Source organism: Prionailurus bengalensis, chromosome E1 (assembly GCF_016509475.1).
Source record: "Prionailurus bengalensis isolate Pbe53 chromosome E1, Fcat_Pben_1.1_paternal_pri, whole genome shotgun sequence".
Classification (NCBI taxonomy): Eukaryota; Metazoa; Chordata; class Mammalia; order Carnivora; family Felidae; genus Prionailurus; species Prionailurus bengalensis.
Window position 1 is genome coordinate 15,080,424 of NC_057347.1, and position 21,710 is coordinate 15,102,133.

Consider the following 21,710-nt stretch of genomic DNA (forward strand, 5'->3'; position numbering starts at 1 on the left):
AGTAGAACGGAGTGTAAGAGCCCAGCTGGGTGTGCGAGGGAGGCAGGCATGCAGTCCACCAGAACATCCACAGAGGGGACCGAACCCAGGGTCAGAGCTTCGGAGTAAGGCTCTAGAGACACGCTGGGGCAATGCCCCGGGGAATTCCCAGCCAGGCTGTTACTCCAGTTTAAGGCAGCAGTAGCAGTAGAGGCAACCCACCGCTGCCCCCGGCAAACCCCCCCCGCCCCCCCCCCCCAGCTCTCTTGTTTGTCTCTCAAGTCCGGCCGGAACCGGCTTCTGCTCGCCGCCGGGCGGGCGGGTAGCTGCTGATTGGCCAATGCCTGTTTCCAGCCCCCACTCAGCCAATCAGCGTGCGACAGTGTTTTCGTCTTGGGGTCGAAATAAAAGCTCTGGAATAAAAGGAGGCAGAAAAGGCGCCGGCCGGGCCCGATACACGCCAGTAGAAGCCGGGTGAGCTGGGTCTTGGGGATCTGGGAGAAGGTGCTAGGGGGACAGAAGGCGCACGAATAGGGGCATAGGGAGAAGATGTATAACTATGAGAGGAAACAGATTGGATGAAGGTCTGCCAGGGAAGAGATGACGAATGGAGGAGGCAGCTCGGAGATGGAGGGACGGGGGGTCCGCTTCCATGGGAACAGACTAAATGGCGTGGAAGCAGCCGGAATGGGGGTCGTGCAGGTGGCTCGCGCCGCCGGTTTGAACCGGCTTCGCCTCTCCCATGCGGGGTTCGCGTGGCCGCAGCGCCTAGCGACCTAGACAGCGGCCAATGGCGCAGCAGTTCCTAGCCGTCCAGCCTATGAGCGGGCCGGGGGCGGGCCGTTCCGGATTCCCTGCGCTGATCTTGTGGTTGAAGGAACCAGCTCTGGGGAAGGGTCTCGAGTGCGGGCGGGAGGGCGCCTGTCAGGGTCCCAGGGAGTGGCAGTCCTCAGGTATGGCCCTGCCCAGGTATCCGGACCTGAAGGTGCCTCCCCTGACAGTCCCCAAGCTATGTCAGTCCTGCGGAGAGCCAGGATTAATTCCACGTCCCTGAGCATGCGTTAGTCCCTCCTGTTTTCATGCTTCAGGTTTCCTCGGGATGAGCCAAGGGAGAGGTCTCCCTGCCTGGCCGGGGCCGCTGTCCCGTAGCTGAGGGCAGACGTACGAGCCAGCCGCGGACAGGTTGGCCTGGGACCCAGGCAGGGCTGGGGCTTCCTTCGCTGTGCGCACCCACGGTGCGGGCCGCGGAGGGGTGACAAGCTGCGCGCGCTGCGGCAGCGGCCCGGGTTGGCCACACAGGCTGGGCAGGGCCGGGCGCTGACGCTGACCGGGGTCTGTGTGCAGGTGGCTGCAGAGCCGGAGCAGGGCCGCCGCGCCGCGCCATGGCGCCCACCCTGGCCACTGCCCATCGGCGCCGCTGGTGGATGGCCTGCACAGCCGTGTTGGAAAACCTCCTCTTCTCGGCAGTCCTCCTGGGCTGGGGCTCGCTGCTCATCATGCTCAAGTCGGAGGGCTTCTACTCATACCTGTGTACTGAGCCAGGTGAGACGGGCGTCTCGGGCTCGGGGTGGTTCCCAGAGTGGGAGCTTTGGGAGAGGGCGAGATGGCAGTGAGGACCCGGCCCGCAATACCGCCTCGCTGCGCAGCGCCTCCCATTTAGCAAAAGCCCCATTTGATCGTCAGCCAGCTCAGCTGGGTACATATCATTGTCCCTGTTTTGTGGGTGAAGAAACTGAGGCTCAGACAGATCTGCTGACTTGTCCAAGGCCACACAGTTGAGGACTCTGGTAGTTCCAGAACCTCCAGGTCCGGGATGTTCTTTCCGCCACCTAGGAACCTTGCTGGATTTCTCTCCTCCTGGTGTCTGGCGTATCACTTGACTTGAACTAAATATGTTGCTCTCTGTGAGAAAGAGGAACTCCTGACTCAATGGTTGGGGTGCAGCAAGAGAGAGAGGAAGTGGCTTGGCCTCCACCCCATCGAAGTTTCATCTAGAATCTAGATGTTTTTTAGGCCATTATGGAGTCTCTTAAGGGCATGTCAGCTACAATTTCTTGTCTGTTTTTGCTGCTTTATGATTTTCCAAAGGACATTTCTCCCACAGGCCATGAGAATGTCTCTGTGGCCTTCTATCTGCCTATCATGGTAGGGGAAGGCAAGGGGAGTATTTAAGGAAATAACACTAGTTCTGTGCTCTCCCTTTGCTGCATCATTGGTGTTGCTGAACGCAGGTTGAAGATGCTTGTCTACAAGGAGTGTAACCCCCACTCCTACCCTCACATGCCCCCTGACCCTGTTTAAGGATCCTAATTGCTATAGGCCAGTAGATTAAGCCAAGAAGTGGGACCCAAGTCCCCGCCTCTACCCTGCATCCCCTTTCTTAGGTAACCTTGATAGGAAATGTTTCCCTCTGCCCTCCTGTTGTCCCCAGCAGGGGCTATCTAATAGTTGAGCTCCGGAATATCTCTTCCCAGTTCCTTTGTCAGCCAACCCCTGTGCGAGTCCCCTTAGAGGGAGATAGCTTAAGTCTGTCCCTCTGAATCACACCGCTGGCATGCCTTTTCTTCCTAGAGTTCTAAATTGGGGGGGAGAGAAAACTTTGGACCAGCTCACGCTGCCTGGAACCCCATGTAGAATCCTCCTTGTTTCCCTCTCCTGACAGTCCCAGGAGATCCCCAAGTGTTTCAGTCTCTAGGCAAGCTTTGCGGGACAAGTTTAGAGCAGGAGAAATGGAGGAGATGTAGAGGCCACCTGGGAGAGAGGACAGAGAGTATGTCATTTATAACCTTTAGCCTTTAGCTACTCAGAAATATTTCCAATAGCCTAAAGGTTCTTGGCAGAACTTTCCCCACATCAGCAAGAAATCTTGGGAGATGGGAGAGTCATTCAGACCTTGTTCCTTGAACGAGCTTTCTGCTTTGCCCAAGAGATGTTAGCAGATTAAGGACTATCTGGAAGGAGCAGGTTGGAGTGTTTGGCTCCTCCCCCGCCCTCCTGCTTTAGATCATGACCCTTCCTGCTTGCCTCTTTGATGGATTCTTTCAAGGTACAGCGAGGGTTTTAAGAACAGCAAGAAACATCATCATCCCCAGATGAAGCTTTTAGCATCTCGTCCAGACTGAGGGACTGTTGTGGTCGATTTTTTTTTTTTTTTTGGACCTCTTGTGGAAGGTCCGATTCTAGGGTTTTATCCCCCAGATTGTCCACTGCTTAATTATTTTATGGTATTGGCAGCATCGAGGCTGGTCATTTCATTCCTGCCTCGACCTTGGCTTCTTCCTTCGTTAAAATGGGAGGAGTCCTGGAGTTTGTGCCGACACAGTGCTGACTTGGTGTTTAAGCCCTAGAGAGGCTTGACCCGTCCCTTCTATAAAGCAAAGTGAAGGTGAAGGGTCAGGTTGTAGGTTGAACATCAACTTCTTATCCCGTGCCTTTGCTCCTGCCTTTGATTTTGTTTTTTCTGACTACCTGGCAAACCTGCTGACCCAGCATCCTTTACGGACAGGCCTGCCGGTTCCACTTAGCTTATCTCTGGCCTCGCTGCTCCTTGCTTCTTGGAGTCCAAGTAGCCTGTTGCCTTTGGGGGCCAGGAGTCTCCTCCATGCCTAACTGGGAGTGTCTGGAGGATTTAGGGTCAAGGTTTCTGCTTAGGCCTAATATTTTCAAACTTGGTAGGTGGCTGAACTACAGAGAAGCCTTTGGGCCATTTATTGAATTAGACTGTGAAAAACATACTGGTCTACATCTGATTGAGATGCAAATTTGTCAGCTTTTGGTTGCTTTTAGGACCTTTGATTTGGTTTGTTCTCTAAAGAAAATTTGCCTGAACCTGTTGAAAGGTTCTTGGGACTCCAGCCAGAATCTCACCACAGACACGGTGTTGGGTTCCAGCATAGTGAGGTGGGAGAAGGAAAGAAAATTCGCATTTCTCTGTTGCCTCTCAGCTCTTTTTGCCTTGCCCACCAGACAGGATTGATAAGGACTGGGGGTGGGCCTTTGGGCTTTGCCTCCTGGTGTGGATCGGAAGCTGACTGGCTTCCCAGCCCAGGAAGAACAGGGTTTTTCCAGAACCGTATCCTTCTGGCCTCCGGATGGCTGTCGTACCTACCCACTCTTGACCTCTTTCTTCGTTCTCTCTGTCATCTGATGGCCCTCTTGGACAGGGTCAGATCAGGGGGCTGTTAATCTCCTCTTCCTCTAACCTCCACGTTCAGTAAACATTTAATTGAGGTGCTGTGCTGGGGGTGTAGAGCAGTCCCGAGGGAGTCTGTAGTCTGCCAGCATTAAACACACAGACCATATAATTCCAAGAGGGGGTCAGAACTCCAGTGGAGAGCAGGGTGCCAGGAAGGAGAGCCACAGAGGGCACCTGGTTCAACTTGGGTGTCAGGGCCTCTCTGATGTTTAGAGGGCCAAGAGGGGTGAGTTGGGAGAGGAGGGGGCAAGGAGAGTGGGAAGGAGCCAAGGCCCATTGGGCCTAGGAGGCCACTTGGGGAAGTTGGATTTTATTTAATTAATTAATTATTTAAAAAAATTTTTTTAATGTTTTTATATTTTATTTTTGAGACAGAGACAGAGCATGAGCAGGGGAGGGACAGAGAGAGAGAGGGAGACACAGAATCCTAAGCAGGCTCCAGGCTCTGAGCTGTCAGCACAGAGCCTGATGTGGGGCTCAAACCCATGAACCGTGAGATTCTGACCTGAGCCGAAGTCGGACGCTCAACCAACTGAGCCACCCAGGCACCCCGGGAAGTTGGATTTTATTCTCAAGGCAGGAAGAAGAGACAGAGGCAGAAGAGGGTGACCACCACATTCACCTATTAGATTCTTAAAAATTGTTGAGGTCTTGCCACATTCTGGGCATGGGGTGGGGGGGGTGGAGTCGCGGCCTCTGCCTGAGGAAGTCTCAGTCCAGCTCCTCCGTGGATGCCGAGGCAGATCCCAGTTCTGTGCTCTTGACCACTGCAGTCTCTCTGCCTGTGGTGGCAGGGGAGCTGAACCCCTCACGAAACAAAGCTGGGCCCTGAAGGGGCAGAGGTGCTGCTGTCACAGCAAAGAAGCAGAGCCAGGACTGGTCCCCTGCAGGTGGGCTGAAGCTGCAGATGTGGACAAGAGACATTCCCTGTTGCTTAGAGACCCTCTTTTAACGGTCTCTGCCTCACTTAAAGGCTGCTGGCCTTTGATAGCTTTTGAAAACCCACCCTTTTACTTGTATTGCTGTGAATGTGACTGTTTCCATCCCCCCCCCCCCCCCGCCCAGTGTATTTTGGATTAAAAAAAAAAAAAGTATTCTGTAGCAACGGGTAAGGTCTAAAGGCTGGTGCCCTCGGCCTCAGGATGCATCACAGAAAGGAGCTGGCGCCCTCAGCGTCCCTTCCTACCACCCCTGCCTTCCTCCTGCCCATTTCGTGACCCAGTTTCCCTCCCCCACATCCGCTGGCCCCACCTGCCTTCGTGGTGTTGCATTAAGGTTCTGTTCAGCTTGGGTTGTCTTTCAGGGAGGATCTTGGGGACGGTCCCATTCACACTAGGTGTCATTAAGAGCCACCTGGTGCTGTCCCCGACACTGTGATAGCCTTGGGCTGTCTCCATTCCCTCAGCATATTTTCTCTGAAATGCCTCTAACTCAGGTGGTACAGCATCAGCACAGCCTGAAGGTTAAAAGCAGGAACTTTGGGGTCTGGCAGCCTGGATTCAAGTTCAGCTTCCCCATAATGTACTGTCTGGGAGACCTTGGGCAAGCAACTTGCTGGTGTCCTCGTGTGGCATCTGGGTGGGGGTGAGAGGGCACTGAGTGAAACAGAATGAATACCACTGAATACAGCAGCCAGCATACACAGGCACTCCGGGACCGCAGCAAGGGGCTAGGCCCTGGCCTCCCCACGATGGCCCTCTGACTGTGTCCTGCCTTTTGTTTGCTCTGTGTCTGAGACTGACCTCTCACCTACATCCCCCTGTTGGACTGAGATGCTGCTTCCTGTTGCCGGATAGACTAAGGATTTGGGAGACAGACAGGAGATCCTGGGGCAGGGACCATCAGCAGGGAGGTCCAGGGGCCTGCATCCTGGGTGGAGGGCCCAGTGAACAGCCAGTCAGAGAAGGGGGCTGCTCAGAAATTTGGAGGGGTCTCCAGCCCCGTGTCCCTCGCTCCCTTAAGCATCATGCAGCCAGCTGTTCTGTTCCTCATTCCCTTTGTTTCTCTGGGGTTGGGGGAGCTCCCTCTTTGACCCAGAGATGTCAGGGGAACCTGAGTGGGGTCATAGCACCCCCTTTTGTCCCCTACTTTCACTGTGCAGATTGTGTGCGAGTCTTCTGGGAGGAGGGCTGAACAGTGCAGGCTTTGTTCTCTCTTCCCTGCCCCTAAGCAGCCTCGAAGCTATTTTCTCAGCACACTCGGGCCACACCAATTCCTTGCCTGTCCTCTTGATTCACCTTTCCTGGCTGGGCTGGGCCAGGCCACCCTGGCCACCCACTGCAGAGACATCTGTTTGATAAACAGGTGCAAGTGAGGTGCAGAGCAGGCCGGTTTGGAGTGAGGCCTGAGCTCTAGGCTGGGAGCAGAGGGGCACCCCAGGGCTTGACACTTCCTTTGTGCTTATCTGTTTGTGTCTTTCCTGGCCCACGGTGGCCCAGGTGAGAGCAGAGGGAGAGGAACAGCTTGGGTGTGACTGTGTTTGGGCATCTCCTGGATCTGTGACTATTCACGTGGACTGTTTACTGCCAACAAAGCTTCTGGGCTCACTGAAGATTTAGTCCCCTCTAGGAGCAAGGGACACTTTTGAATTGCTTCATGAGCAGACGAAGAGAGGCCACTGGGACCCCCCACCCCAGGCTGACCTGTTGCTGGACATCCCTGCCTAGAGGCAGGAGGGCAGAGGGCCAGGCAGCCCTGTTGGCAGGGATTTTTTTAAGGAGAGAAAGCCGGTGGCCCAAGGTGTGGAAGGTCCCTGCTCCTGTGTGCAGTGACTGTAAGATGAAAGACGGGGGACAAATATCCTTCCCCCTGGTGTTGCCTTTCTCCTTACGAGCTTCTCTGTCTAGCCATCTCTAAATAATTCGAGATGTTTCCGTGGACATCCCCAGTTATGGCAAATCAGGGAGACTGCTTTGGGTACATTGCCTTGGGATTTATCTTCTCTCTGTTGGTGAGTATCATCATGGATTTAGGAGTCCAGCTCTGGGGAAACTGAGGGTGGACACCCTGGGGCTTCTACCCAGAGATGGTGCTGCCTGGCTCCATCAGTTCCCAGTCCAGCTCTGGCTCCCTGCCTGTAGCAGCAGATCCTGCCATGCTCCCAAGTCCTGAGTTATTTTGTGTCATTTATTTATTTATTTATTTATTTATTTATTTTTAATGTTTATTTATTTGTGAGAGAGAGAGAGAGAGCGCGCGCACATGTGTGAGCAGGGGAGGGTCAGAGAGAGACGGGACAGAGGATCTGAAGAGGGCTCTGCCAGCAGCGAGCCCGATGCGGAGTTTGAACTCACTAACGGAACCGTGAGGTCACGACCTGAGCCGAAGTTGGACACTCAGCCGACTGAGCCATCCAGGCCATTTCGTGTCCTTCAGTGCCGTCATGGGCTCCAGACCCTGCATGGCCGCAGTCAGCGTTCGCCAGCCAACGATCCTGGGCCCTGAGGGGCCTTCTGCGCCCATCCAGCCTGTCACACGTGTGCTGCTTTGCCCCTATCTGCACACCAACGTGGGGATGGCCGTTGCTGTGTGGGGACCCCGTCCTCCCGCTTCCTGTTGCTGCTGGCCGAGCTGTCACCAGAAACCAGTGCCAGCCTGTGAGGCAGCCCGGCCTCTGCCGAGGCTATCCCACAGTGGATGAGCGGCTCGGGCCCGCTGGCTAAGGCAGGGTGTGTGGTGGTTCTGACCCGGACCCTGATGGACTCAGATGATCCTGTTTGTCCTGTGTTTGGGCTGTCAACATGGTGGGGCCTCTTTTGGAAAACTGGAAGTGGCAGAGATTGGGGGTGGGGGGAGAATCTGGCGTGCTGGGTCTTGTCTCTGTGGCTTTAGGAGGTTAGCAATGTGCCTGTCATCTCCGTGCGTCCCCTCTATTTTCATGGTTCCGTATGTCCTAGTTCCTTTCTTCTCTCTGGGGCCTTTGGGCTGTTGTGATCTGACTCCGTTGTTTTCATTCATTCAGTAAATAGCTACCGTACACCAGGATCTGGGTGAGGTGCTGGGAACACGGCCCCCAGCCTAACAGGCGACTAGATGCAAATTCACGCTACGCACACACAGTTATGGGACCCTGCGCCCAGTTACTTTGTCCGGCTCTGCCGCCACCGAGGTGCACCCTCCCAGGACTCCCATGATAGTAATAATAATAACTCATAACTGTTGTTCATTGAGTACTTTCTACGGCCATGTGAGCCCCAGAGCGTTATCTGGATTTTCTCATTTATCTCCCGGGCAGACTCTAGGAGGTAGATACTGCTATTACGTTATGCCATTTTACACATAAAGAAACTGAGATAGAGTGGGATTAGGTCACTTTTCTGAGGTTATACAAGTAGGAAGTAGAGACACCAAAATTGGAACCCAGAGGCCAGGTTGTAGCTCCTCACCCTCAACCAGTGTGCCCCCAGCAGGGCTTGTTGGTTAGGAGGTTGGCATATAGCATGATTCACCTTAAGTGCATCCTTTTCCGTGACCCTGGGTCAGCCCTGAGAGGCCTGGGCCGGCCTTTGCAGCCCTCAGCTTTATAGCCCTGGCGCCAGAGGGCCGCAATCCGGAGTCAGGCAGTTATCTGGAGAGAGGTGTTTCCTTGACTCTCCCGGTGTGACCTCGCATCTAATCAGAGGCTGCTCCTCGTGGGATTAGTCAGCATCTCTTAACTAGCAGTCAGGGAGGGAGGGCTTCTGTGCCGCCTTCCGGCCTGCACTCCACCCTCCAGCCCTCAGCTGCTCCAGTGCTTCTTCCTCCCTAGTTTTTGTTGTCTTGGTGCTGGGTGGATTTTGGAGAGGCCGTTAAGGGCTGAGATTGCAGCTCAAGATTGTGGCCACAGGGGACAGCAACACTTGACCCCCAGCAAGAAAAATAAGAAAGGTGAACCTCAACGAGTGAAAGCAAGTAACTTGGGACTGTTTTAAAAAAATCTTTCCTGGGGCGCCTGGGTGGCTCAGTCGGTTGAGCGACCGACTTCGGCTCAGGTCAAGATCTCACGGTTTGTGAGTTTGAGCCCTGCGTCGGGCTCTGTGCTGACAGCTCAGAGCCTGGAGCCTGCTTCTGATTCTGTGTCTCTCTCTCTCTCTGTCCCTCCCCATTCATGCACTCTCTCTCTCTCTCTCTCTCTCTAAAATAAAGAAACATTCGGGGCGCCTGGGTGGCTCGGTCGGTTAAGCGTCCGACTTCGGCTCAGGTCAAGATCTCACGGTTTGTGAGTTTGAGCCCTGCGTCGGGCTCTGTGCTGACAGCTCAGAGCCTGGAGCCTGCTTCTGATTCTGTGTCTCTCTCTCTCTCTGTCCCTCCCCTGCTCATGCTCTGTCTCTGTCTCAGAAATAAATAAATATAAAAAAAAAAATTAAAAAACAAAATCTTTCCTGGGGTGCCTGGGTGGCTCAGTCGGTTAAGCGTTCGACTTTGGCTCAGGTCATGATCTCACGGTTTGGGGGTTTGAGCCCCGCATCAGGCTCTGTGCTGACAGCTCAGAGCATGGAGACTGCTTCAGATTCTGTGTGTGTCTCTCTCTCTGACCCTTCTCCGCTCACTCTCTTTCTCTGTCTCTCAAAAATGAATAAACATGAACACATATGTTTTTTTAATTAAAAAAAAAAAAAAAAACCTTTCCCAGGGATTCTGTGACACAGTATGTGTGGTGGTCGATGCTGTGAAAATACCCGGGGGAGGTAGCAGGTGTAGGTATGAGAAGTCTCCTGTACTTAGCAGTAAAGGAGACCCGCTCACTCTTCCCTTTGGTTGACTGAGGAGAACCGGAGTGTTGCGGTGAGACCAGCAGCCTGTGCTTGCCAAGTGATCTAGGATCGACAGCATACATACTGGCTGCTGTCCTTTTCCAGGGACAGAGCTGCTGAGGAGGTTTTAGCCCACCTGCGGCCCCACAGCCTACACTGGGTCCTGAGGCCTGTTCTTCCAGAGCATAGGTTACTCTAGAATGGGACTCCCAAGCTGGGGCTTGTGTGTTTCAAGGGACACATAAATCTCCTCAAACTGTGGACAAGACTTCACATGCATTTTCTGAGGAGCAGGAGTAGAGCCTCCTCCGTTGGATTCTCCAAAGGGTTTGTGCCCTCCACAAAAGACCAGGGCCTCCACCTTATCGCTCCAGGGGGCTGGGGCCAGATGGACAGCCACACCTGCTGTGGGGGAGCCAGAGCCAGCCCTGACATTTCCCGTGGGGTCTGAATGTGCATTTGCCCTCTGATCTTTGGGAATCTTGGCCTCAACCCTGCGGTCAAGTTTCCCTCCTTCTACACACACAGAGAATGTCACCAACGGCACAGTGGGGGACACGGAAGAGCTGGAGCACGAGGAGGTCAGCTGGATGAATGGCTGGCTCAGCTGCAAGGCCCAGGATGAGATGCTAAACTTGGCCTTCACCGTAGGCTCCTTCCTGCTCAGCGCCATCACCCTACCTCTAGGCATCGTCATGGACAAGTACGGCCCGAGGAAGCTCAGGCTGCTGGGCAGGTCAGTGCAGGGGTTGGGGGTGGGCAGGTGGGACTCCTGGGGCTGAGGTCCCCACTGTAGGGAATCCTTGTACCTGCTATCAGATGCACGGTGGACCTCCCTAAATGCCCACCTGGAGTGGGCTTCCTGCTCATTCCACCACCAAATCAGTAGGTCCTGTGGTCCTTGAGACATGCCAATACTGCATAAAAAGGGTCAGGGCCCCAGGCCCGCCTGGGAGGGTTTGGAGTTGCTTATCGTTAAGAACACTGGTTTCCACCATCTTTTTGACCTCTCCCATCAGAAAAAAAAGATTTTGAACGTGTACGTCCAATATAAGCATGGAATTATCAATTATATACACATAGGCCATTTTTAATGTTTTATGTTGCTTTATGATGCATGTACAAAAAAATGTCAATTAAAGTGGCAAAGATTAAAAATGATAAAAGAGTTTCAATTTTTAAAAATCGCAAAAAAAAAAAAAAAAAAATCACTGAATTCCAGTCCTGAAACCAATATTGCACTGTTATGTTAGCTAGCTAAAATTGAAATTTAAAAAAATTTTGCAAAAAAAAAAAAAAAAGTGATAAAGCAGAAGTCCTCCTGTTTCCATCACCCCCCGGCACTGCAGTGGTTCATCTTGTGCACTTCCTGATATGGTCCGTAAAGCTCCAGTCTGCCAGACTCAGGGTCAGTCCCCCAAGAAGCTAGCCCTCTCAGGCCAGCATCCTCCCCAGACCAGGCCCACTGGGAACGATCACATGCAGGGCAGTGGTTTGCAACGGGTGAGGCCTGTGACCGTGAAGGGCATGGGTAGGGGATCAGTTTCACTCATTCTTTGGAGCTTGAGAGGCCTCTGTCCCCAGGATGGAGCCAGGCAGCCAGGACTCAGAAACTGCCATTATCTCCCTCATGCTCAGTGCGGTTCTGTTCCTCCCCTGGCACGACGGGCAGAGGAATCTGGAGAATGGATTGTGCTCTCTCTCACTTCAGAGCTTTGGCCTCTCCAGTCTGAGGATGGGAGGGGAAGGCACAGGAGATAGTGGTATTTACCAGATCTGCCTTCGGGCCTTGAATTGCAGTTTAAGACACCTCCTAGCTATGAGACTTTTGAGAATGTAGTTTGTTTGTTTTTTTCTTTCTTTTTGTTTTATTTTCTTCATGAGTAAAACAGAGCCAATTATACTCCTTAGAAATGTTAAATTAAACGAGAGAATGTATATACATTTTCTGAAAACATCTGACCTATGGTAAATACTTCCAAATAACACTATTTACAATAATAATAAATAACGTACTATTTCTGCTTGTTTTTAGTGCCTGCTTTGCTGTCTCCTGCTTGCTGATTGCATATGGAGCAAGTAACCCAAACTGTGAGTATGCTTTTCCTCTACTCTTTGGTCAGGGACTGGAGAGAGAGTGCCCAGAGGTGCTCACAGGTCCATCTGCTCTAGGAAGCCATGCCAGGCCTTACTGCTCAAATTACAGGGGATGCCTGTTAGGCCTTCACGCAGTTACTTATCTCAAACGGGTGGCTGGGTAAGACAGCAGTCCCCCAGACAGACGTCTGAGAGAAGCTCCCGGGGTGTACCGTGCTCCCATCTCATCACAAGCCAAGCCAGTCCCTGATGGCTTCATTGATGCCAACCCCAGACAAGTTCTAAGAACCAGGCTAGCTGAGGGGTGTGTCCAGAAGTTGGGAGCTGAGTCCCCTGAGGCAGCCTAGGCCAGCACTGTGAAGTTGGCTTAAAAGCTGGGACACCTAGGGGGCGCCTGGGTGGCTCGGTCGGTTAAGCGTCCGACTTCGGCTCAGGTCACCATCTCATGGTTCGTGGGTTCAAGCCCTGCTTCAGGCTCTGTGCTGACAGCTCAGAGCCTGGAGCCTGCTTTGGATTCTGTGTCTCCCTCTGTCTCTGCCCCTCCCCTGCTCACACTCTGTCTGTCTGTCTCTCTCTCTCAATTAAAAAAAAAAAAAAAAAAAAAAAAAAAAAGCTGGGACACCTGACTGGCTCAGTCAGAAGAGCGTGCAACTCTTGATCTCAGGTAGTGAGTTCAAGCCTCAAGTTGGGCATAGAGCCTACATTTTTAAAAAATGGCTTAGAATCCAACTGGTCCCCAACCCTGTTTAGGTGGAGCTGTTGCTTCAAAGACTTTCAGAACAAATACCAAAATAGAACTTGGGTTTCATCAAAATCTTAGCTGGGCTCATCTACTGATTTTTGAAGACCCGTATTTTTGGTTTCGGTGAAGCAGCTTCTTTGGGCCTCTGGCTTGCTCTAAGGTTAATGGAGAAAGGAGGGGGTGGCGTCAGACCTTTAGCAGGAGTCCAAGTCCTGTAAAATCAAAGAGGAGGGGGGTGAGGAGGAAGAGGCTGTTCCAACTCCCCCTCCCCGGGTGTCCGGCGCTAGCCCCTGATGGCCTGTCATCCATTCTGCTTGCTCTCTGCGAGGCAGCGGGCCAGGCCTCCCTGAAGCTCAGCCGTGGTTCCCGGCTGATGAGCCTTCTGTTTCCTTCCAGCTCTGTCTGTGCTCATCTTCATCGCCCTGTCTCTGAATGGCTTTGGTGGGATGTGCATGACTTTCACCTCGTTAACAGTAAGTATTGATTTTTTAAAGCTCTCTCGTTTGGTCATCTCCTTTTGAATCTGAGGCAGCTTTTGTTGGCTTCAGTTGCCCTGCTTTCCGTTGGCCTACCTGCGCCTGGACATCCCAAGCAGGAGAGGCTGCTGGTGATGAAGCGGCCTAGCAGCAAAGCCAGTCATGGCCTCCCGGGCTGGGAGGTTCCGGAGGCGGGCCCGAAGGCAGCAGAGCACGGCTCTCAGAGTGAGCCCATCCCCTGCCTTCTGATCTTGGCTTAGGTACCCAAGAAGCCACCTCACTAGCCACGTACCCAGAGAAGACAGGAGCAGGAAGGAAAAAAGCTGCCGCCCGCTTTCTTTCCTCTCCTTTTCCATGGCAACTCTGGCTAATAGTGCACTCTAGAAACAATCCTCCCTTGGAATCTCCTCGCCCTTCACCATTGCCTTTGTCCAGAATGGAGTGGAAAACTCAGGGGAGTACCCGGCTGTGTCTCTTCTTGGTTTTCTACATGCCAGGGCACAGCGAGCCGACCTGAGGAGGGAGATGTTTTCTTGGGATGCTTGAGCGCCTACCTTACCTATAGCAGTGGAACACCACAGAATGTGTTTCTTTTTGAGGTGAGAGTGGTTGCAGGAAGGTCCAGGTTGAAAGAAAGAGAGTCAAAGAAGGCCAAAAATGTCTTCCCCAGGAAGACGAAGGGAGCTCTCTGCAGGCTTGCCCTTCAGAGCTGGCTGATGGGAAAGAAGTGAGAATACTACGTTTCTCAGAGAGATTTCCACCGACAGCAAAGTCTGGCTTGCCTTAGTTTCCCTGTGAAAAACTTATATGATGTAATATCTACTGTCACCATTCGCAGGGCACTCTGGTTTCTGATTTCCCTTTCTACTAGTGAGTCAAGTCATGCTATTGAGGGGCCCTGGGACTGCTGGTCTTCTCGGAAGGAGCTTAAATAGGTAGCTGGCATCTCCATGACCCCTCTACCTGCAGGCTGTGAGCCCATGGCCAGGCCCAGCCCAGGGCCTATCCTGTTCACTTTGCCTTATTAACTTTGTCCTGGTGGGAAGGGGTAACCATCTGGTGGAGGCACATGGAAATGGGGAGTTCAGAGAGATCTGTGTTGGGTGAGAAAGGCATAGCACAGGGCTGTGTATGTGGGATGCTCAGGGTGTGGGTGACAACTCGGGTGTGGGTGACATGCACAAATCTGGGAACTCTGCTTGCCTTGCCCTCTGTGACAGGAGGGAGGTTTACTCTGTACTCTTTTGTGCATTTTTATTTGTTTTTTTTTTTTAATTTTTTTTTTTTAACGTTTATTTATTTTTGAGACAGAGAGAGCCAGAGCATGAATGGGGGAGGGTCAGAGAGAGAGGGAGACACAGAATCCGAAATAGGCTCCAGGCTCTGAGCGGTCAACACAGAGCCCGACGCGGGGCTCGAACTCACGGACCGTGAGATCATGACCTGAGCCAAAGTCGGATGCTTAACCGACAGAGCCACCCAGGCGCCCCAGGTCCCCAGTCTTTCTGATTTATGATGATGCTAAGGTGCACACCCCCGTATGTATATTTCTGTAAAATAAACTCCCAGAAGTGGGATTGCTGGTCTTCCCCATACTGGTTCTGGTGGACCGGCAGGAGTAAGAGTGGCCCTTTCTCCACACCCCTTCCTGTGCCCTGTTATTAGTCTTTTAAACATTAGCCAGTCTGATCTGGTGAAAATGATATACCATGATTTTTTTTTTAATTTGCCTTTAATTGTTTACGAGGCAGAACATCTTTCCACCTCTTTTTTTTGTGATCTTTTGTATTCTGTGAATTGCTTCTTTGTGCGATTTGTCTGTTTTTCTACAGGGTTGTTGATCTTTTTTAAGTGTTTTGTAAGAGCTCTTTTGTATATAAAAAAAAAAATTAGCTCTCTTTTTGGAGTGAGCGAGGGATCTTCCCCTAGGGTTTTGAGGCCTCCGGGTGATCATGAATAAACTTAAGGAGGAGTGTACACCCCCTTAAAGTTGTATGCAAGCAAATTGTGTGTGCGTTTCTCCGCGGGAGGGTCTGTTGCCCTCATCAGCCTCTAACAGGTCTGTGTGTTAACACAGACCAAAAGCACTCACAGTCCAAAAGCACTGTAGCGGGAGCACTCCCATTGGCTCCTCACCCGCCCACTGGGAGGTCAAAGGTACAGAGGATACAGAGTGACCAGGCAAGAAAACCATCTGATTGTTACCTAAAGCATTTGGTTAGCAGCTGTCTGTTTAAGGGAGGCTGGTGGCTTGTCTCCTAAGGTCTCCATTCTTGTGTCTAGAGCAGGGGTTAGCACACTGCTGCCCCTAGGCCAAATCCAGACCACTGCTGGGTGTGGGGCAACCGATCAGGTAGAGGCCAGGTGGAAGCCGGAGGCGAGGGCAGGGAAAGAATTCACCCAAGGCAGAACAAAGGAGATGGGAGTTTATTGAATACACTGCAAAGGACCGGAGCGGTGGGTGAACAGCCAAGGAGAGACATCTGCCAGGAGGCGGTGGTGGGGGGCTGTAGGTAAGGTGGGGAGTGAGGAGTTATGGGAATGTATGCTCCTTCTTCGGCACCTGTGCCCAGTTGTAAGTGGCCCATTGGTCAGCTGGGAGTTATGGCTATTTTGAGGTGGGTCACCTAATGGGCCTGTTTGTACTCAGCCCAGTGGTCACCGTGCGCCCTTTTCCCTTACTCAGGTTTCCATTGCTCAAGCCTGTTGCCTAAAAGAGGCCTCTACAGTGTGGGGTGCAGATTGTAAACAAAGTTTTTATTGGAACATAGCTGTGCCCACTTGTTTACTATTGTCCGTGGCTGCCTTTGTGCTGTAGGGGCAGAATGAGGGAGTTGTACAGAGACTATATGGCCTGCAAAACCTAAAATACATACTGTCGGGCGCTTTACAAGCTTTGGTGCAGGGCGCCAAGAAGCTGCTCAGTTACTATTCCTTGTCAGAAGGCAGGTGTTGCCCTCACCCCCTCATCCCCTCACCCCCATCCTACTGATCCCCCTCCTAGATACATGGGCCAACTCCCTAAACACTTTCTAAGTCATTCCCCGCCTCCACTACTGCCCCTGGCCCGAGGGATCTCAGTGGGCATTCTCTTGTCCCATGTGGTCTCAGATGGGGGCTCTTGTGGCTGTCCTTTCCAGAATAGACCCCAAAAGGGGAATGAGAAGCAGGTCAGTGAGGACAGAGCCAGAGCTCTTGGGCAGTGTTTTAGGGCTGGCCGAGGCTTCTGCTGAGCAGAGCTCAATCTCTTTCTGACACAGCCCAGGCCTTTAAAAAGCAGAACTGCCTGGGCGCCTGGGTGGTGCAGTCGGTTAAGCGTCCGACTTCAGCCAGGTCACGATCTCGCAGTCCGTGAGTTCGAGCCTTGCGTCAGGCTCTGGGCTGGTGGCTCGGAGCCTGGAGCCTGTTTCCGATTCTGTGTCTCCCTCTCTCTCTGCCCCTCCCCCATTCATGCTCTGTCTCTCTCTGTCCCAAAAATAAATAAAAACGTTGGAAAAAAAAAATTTAAAAAGCAGAACTGCCAACATTGCCCCCCAAAGACGCCAAGCTAGCAGCACAACGGCACTTTCTGTTTTGTCTCCAACCCATGTTCTAATTTGGGGGACAAAGGAGTCTTTAGGGTCGCCTTTAGGAACTTCCTAAATCAAATCTCCTATCACTTCTTTGGGGCCGTGGATAATCACTCTGTGATAACCTGGGAATTTGGGGGAATGTGTTGCCATAGAAATGCTAATTTGGGGACTTTCTGAGTTCTAAGAAGTTTTGTGTAGTATGGGCTGTGGTATAAATAAAAATGACCAGGGGCTGTGAGCGGTCACCCCATTGGTGGAGAAGAGGCCCCAAAGTTGGCAAAATGCCTTTTCCCCACAGGCCAGGCCGAGATGGTCTATAGTGCCTGAGAGGCCTGTACTCCTGGGTGATCCTTCCTTCCAGAGCAGAGGCTCCAAAGGGCAAGACTGAAATCCCATGCCCGTGGGCTGCCGACAACCAGAACTGACTTTCCTGGGTCCCCACAGCAGAGGGCCTGAACCTCGTGACATCCTCAGGGGAGGGTGAGGTCATTCCATGGGAACAGAGCACTCCCCGAGGTGCAGAGCCCAGCCTTCCCGCTGGACATCTGGACAGAACACTTTGGTCTGTTTGCCCAATGTCTAGCGTTTGTACAACCCTTTAACTCGCTTCATTGGGTGGAGTGTAAATACCGGCCGGAGGCTGAGGTGGCATCTTTGGGTTGCCACCCTGCGATCCAGGGCCCGGGGTTGCTTAGAGATGGGAGCAGATGCGACCAACATTGTGAACATATCTTTTCCACTTCATTACTCTGCCCCCTGTCCCTGTCGGCGGGAGTGGGTTCTGAGCTGGAAACCTTGCAGCAAAGTGGTTCCAAACTGTTGTCAGGCTCCGTAATGAAAAATTTCTCTGTGGGCTTTTCCTATTTGATTCATTGAAGTCTGACTTTAAATCTGAGGAAGAAATGGTCCCATGGGAGTTGGGACTAGAGTTTGAGGAGAAGAGAATAAATATCCCTCTTTAAATACCAAGAAGAGAGAGGTGAGGCAAAGGAATCGGGCACAGCAGTGAAGCATGTGCCCCCTGGTGGGGGGATGGGAATTCGGCGTTGCTGCTCAGCTGGCCCATTTCTACCACCAGGAGAAAATCCCCACAGCACCCCAGCCAGCTCTCTGGGAGCTCAAAGTGCCAGGTGAGCAGGACTTTCAGTGCCCGGAGCCAGCTCTGTCTTTTAGCTTCTATCCCGGGCCTTGAGAGCCCACTAACCAGCTGATCGCCACCGACCTGGAAAAAATTCACCCATCCGAGAGTTCTGCCTTATGAATTTGTTCACCATGTGACATGTTCGGGGGTGAACAGAAGGTGTAGTGGAGGCATCGGCAGGGCTGGCCCTGGCTGGGAAGGCAAATGAGGTGGTTTCGGGAGTGGAACCCCTCCTCCCCACCCCTACAGCAGTGAAGCGGAAAGGTGACCACAAGGACCTTTTCCTGGCAGTGTGTGCTTGGAGCTGCCCGGTTGTTTGGGGTTAGGAAATAGCCTAGCTTTGCTGAGTCTGCTTGTCCAGACTGGTACCTGGATCCCGGCCTATACAAGTTGTACAGGGCTCTGGGTGTGTACACCAGCCACCTCTGGAAGGGGCCTTGTGTCTTTTCCCTGAGGGCCAGGGTGCACCCTTAGCTGGTGGGCTTGGGGGACCATGGATTTGGAAAGTCAGTTCCAGGGGCTATACGGTGGTCCTTCTGTCCCTGCCTGCCAGCCAAGGCCTGTCTTTGGGGCCCCTGAGTAGAGAGGCATCTTAAGGTCCTGCAAGGACGCTAGCCAGTCCTCACCATCACGGAGCCTAGGCCTCTGGGTCCTCTTGTCCAGTAGCCATGTTCTGTGGCCAGAACTCCAGGGGAGGGCTGCCTGCAGCTGCTGTTTTCCCCTCTGGGAAGGTCACAGAGCCAGGGCCTGTTTACAGTGCAGCCACGGGGCTGAGAATGAGTCACCACTGGTATCCCCGAGTGAGCTAGGCCGTGGGTTCTGCCCCGCGAGCTATTCCAGCCCCAGCCCTTGCAGAGACAGCAGAAGTGGCTATGGGAAGCACCCAGAGCCTGGGGAGGGGGCCTGCGCTCCCCACCTGTGAGTGCAATTGTGAATCCAGAATCAGGAAACCACTCCTGCTGAGTGTTTTCCCCTGTCGTCTGTCATTGTAGCCTGGCTCCAGCTTCCTACTTGGCAGAAGAGCTCCGTTCTTCCCTCTCCACCTAGCGCTTGAGGCCCACACTAAGGCACTCTGCTCAGTGCCCAGCCATCACTCCGTCATCAGGGCTTCTGAGTAGCCATTATGTGCAGATGAGGTCATTTGGAGCCAGAAGGAGGGAGAGGGTGGGAGGGAGGAGGAGACCAGAATGGGAGGAGACAGACATGAGGATGAAATAGGAGCAAGTCCAAGGGCAAGTGCAAGTCTACTTGAAGGTGTGGCCCTGGACCATGGGGAGGTCAAGAGGAGGAAGGGGCAGGTAGGTCCAAAAGGAGCATCAGAAGGGACATAAAGAAAACTCTAGTGGGGAGAGCAGACAGAGTGCTTAATAAGGAGCAAATAGAAGCTTGAGAGGTGATGGTAATTGCCCTGGGGACCAAACTCAGATTTCCAAGAGGCAGAGTAGTCCAGTGGCTATGCACGGAAGCTTGACCTGCTTTGAATCCCAAATTTGACCCTTACCGGTTTGAGGGTGTCCCTCGACTTTTCTAATCCTAGAGTTTTATACCCGATAAGGGAGTGTGAAAAGTGACCCTTGGAACCTACCTTGGAAGGTTGTTTTGAGGGTTTTTAAGATAATACCTACAGTAGGTATTAAAAATCGTTGCTATTATTATGATAATGCTATTGTCTTATTATTATATGCTATTATACTAATATAATTAGGCCATATTATTATATATTATTACTTAATAATAAGAAAAATCATCTAATCAAGCTGCTTCTGGGCATGGCAAATGGGGAAAATCTCCTGGCAGGCATGACAGCTTTAGGAGGAAGGGAAGGAAGTGGCTTAAAGGAAAAACACAATTAGTATTAACATTTAAAAAATAATTAGCGTCCTTAGGGAAACCCTCTTTTCTCCTGTGCTTGCTATTCTTTTGTGACCACACATTGACATTGTCAGGATGTTTGTACTTTGGGGTTCATTGGTCAAGGTCACCCTTGATGTTCTTTTCAGAGAGATTTCATCTGACAGAAATGCTACGTAGGCCCTAAAAGCTGACACACACTTTGACTACCTATTTAAATACTTCTGTTGATCAAAAGAACACCATGAACTAAGAAGAAGGTAAAGTAACTAAGAAGTTAAATGACAAACTAGGAAAATATACCTGCACTCTATGGGCAAACCGTAACTGTCTTTAATATATAAAGAGCCTATACGAAATCAATATAAAAAGATTAACATCCTCATAGGAGAAAAGGACAAGTGAGGAATATAAATGGCTGATTTTAAAAATTATAGAAAGTGTTGAAAGTCATTAGTAATCAATAAATGTAAATTTTTTAATTTCGTTTTTTAGTCATGGAAAAATTTAAATATATACATGGTATTAGAATAGTATAATGATCCCATGTGCCCATCTTGAACTTCAACAATTATCAGCTCACAACCAGCCTTGCTTTGTTCCTGTCTCTACCCACCATCCAGGCTATTTTGAAGCAAATATTACTCATTCACTTCATCCATATACACAAAGAAATGGATTTTAAAACAAGGATGTTGGTAAAGTGGCAAATATTAAAAATAACACGAAATGCCAGAGTGGATACAGTGAAATAGACACTCTACTGTACTCCTGGTGGGAGTTACCAATTGGTGTAACTTTCTGGAGGGCAGTTTGGCACAGGATATCACAAAAACTTCAGAATGTGTATTCCCTTTTGCCTAATGATTCTACTTTTGGGAATTTACCTTAAGGGAATAATAGCTATGTGCACATAGGCTTATCTTTAAGAATGTTAATTAAAAAGGACTTGAATTCCAACATCAGAGAAGTGGTTGCATAAATTATAGACCATCCAGATAAGGAAATACCAGACAGTCATTACAAATTATGTTGAAGGTGAATACTAAGTTAGAAAGCGTTTATAGGGGTGCCTGGCTGGCTCAGTCAGTGGAGCATGCAATTTTTGATCTCAAGAGTTGTGAGTTCGAGCCCCATGTTGGGTGTAGAGATTACTTAAAAGTTAAAAAAATAATAATAATAAAATTAAAAATCTTAAATAAATTTAAAAAGTAAGAAAACATACTATATCAAGTAAAAGGGAAAAATTGTAGAATGACATGTAGCATATGATCCCAGTTTTGTTTAAAAGCTACAGTTATTGGGGCGCCTGGGTGGCGCAGTCGGTTAAGCGTCCGACTTCAGCCAGGTCACGATCTCGCAGTCCGTGAGTTCGAGCCCCGCGTCAGGCTCTGGGCTGATGGCTCAGGGCCTGGAGCCTGTTTCCGAGTCTGTGTCTCCCTCTCTCTCTGCCCCTCCCCCGTTCATGCTCTGTCTCTCTCTGTCCCAAAAATAAATAAACGTTGAAAAAAATAAAAAAATAAAAAAAAAATAAAAGCTACAGTTATTTATAAGACAAAGGTTAATGGGAAATATATAAAAAATAGTTAATGGGTATATCAGGGGGATTTTTATTCTATTCTTTCTTTATGTATACTTTGTTCCAAATGTTTTACAATGAACATACATTACTTTTGTAATCAGAAAAAAATAACCCTAATTTAAAATAAAGGATATAGGTGTTGGTGAGAACACTGTGTAGTACGGTTTGACCTGAAGCTATACTCCCCCTAGGTATCGCCCTACTGACCAAAATAACACGTTGGGGCAAATTTTCTTGGTGTCACTAAGAGTGTTCTAGGCAGGGAGAAGTTGGGCAGCTAAAAAGCCACTGTCCTTGTCTAGGTATGAGGGCAAGGGCCTCATCCATGGGCAGATGGGAAGTC

The 21,710-nt window shown here is 51.1% G+C and overlaps 1 protein-coding gene across 5 annotated transcripts in view; it reads left to right on the plus strand.

Moving 5' to 3' along the window:
* Window positions 1-339: 339 nt before the first annotated feature.
* SLC43A2 (solute carrier family 43 member 2) overlaps window positions 340-21,710 on the plus strand; it is a 38,148-nt gene continuing 16,777 nt past the window's right edge. The window contains exons 1-5 of one of the 5 annotated variants that reach the window (XM_043583485.1): window positions 340-453; window positions 1,324-1,521; window positions 10,435-10,642; window positions 11,942-11,997; window positions 13,142-13,218. In XM_043583485.1, the coding sequence (XP_043439420.1) occupies window positions 1,362-1,521; window positions 10,435-10,642; window positions 11,942-11,997; window positions 13,142-13,218 (501 nt within the window). In that variant the 5' untranslated portion in view covers window positions 340-453; window positions 1,324-1,361. Of the gene's footprint in view, window positions 454-831; window positions 1,162-1,323; window positions 1,522-10,434; window positions 10,643-11,941; window positions 11,998-13,141; window positions 13,219-21,710 lie in introns of those variants that run through there. The other 4 variants (XM_043583483.1, XM_043583484.1, XM_043583482.1 and 1 more) reach the window with 4 other exon arrangements.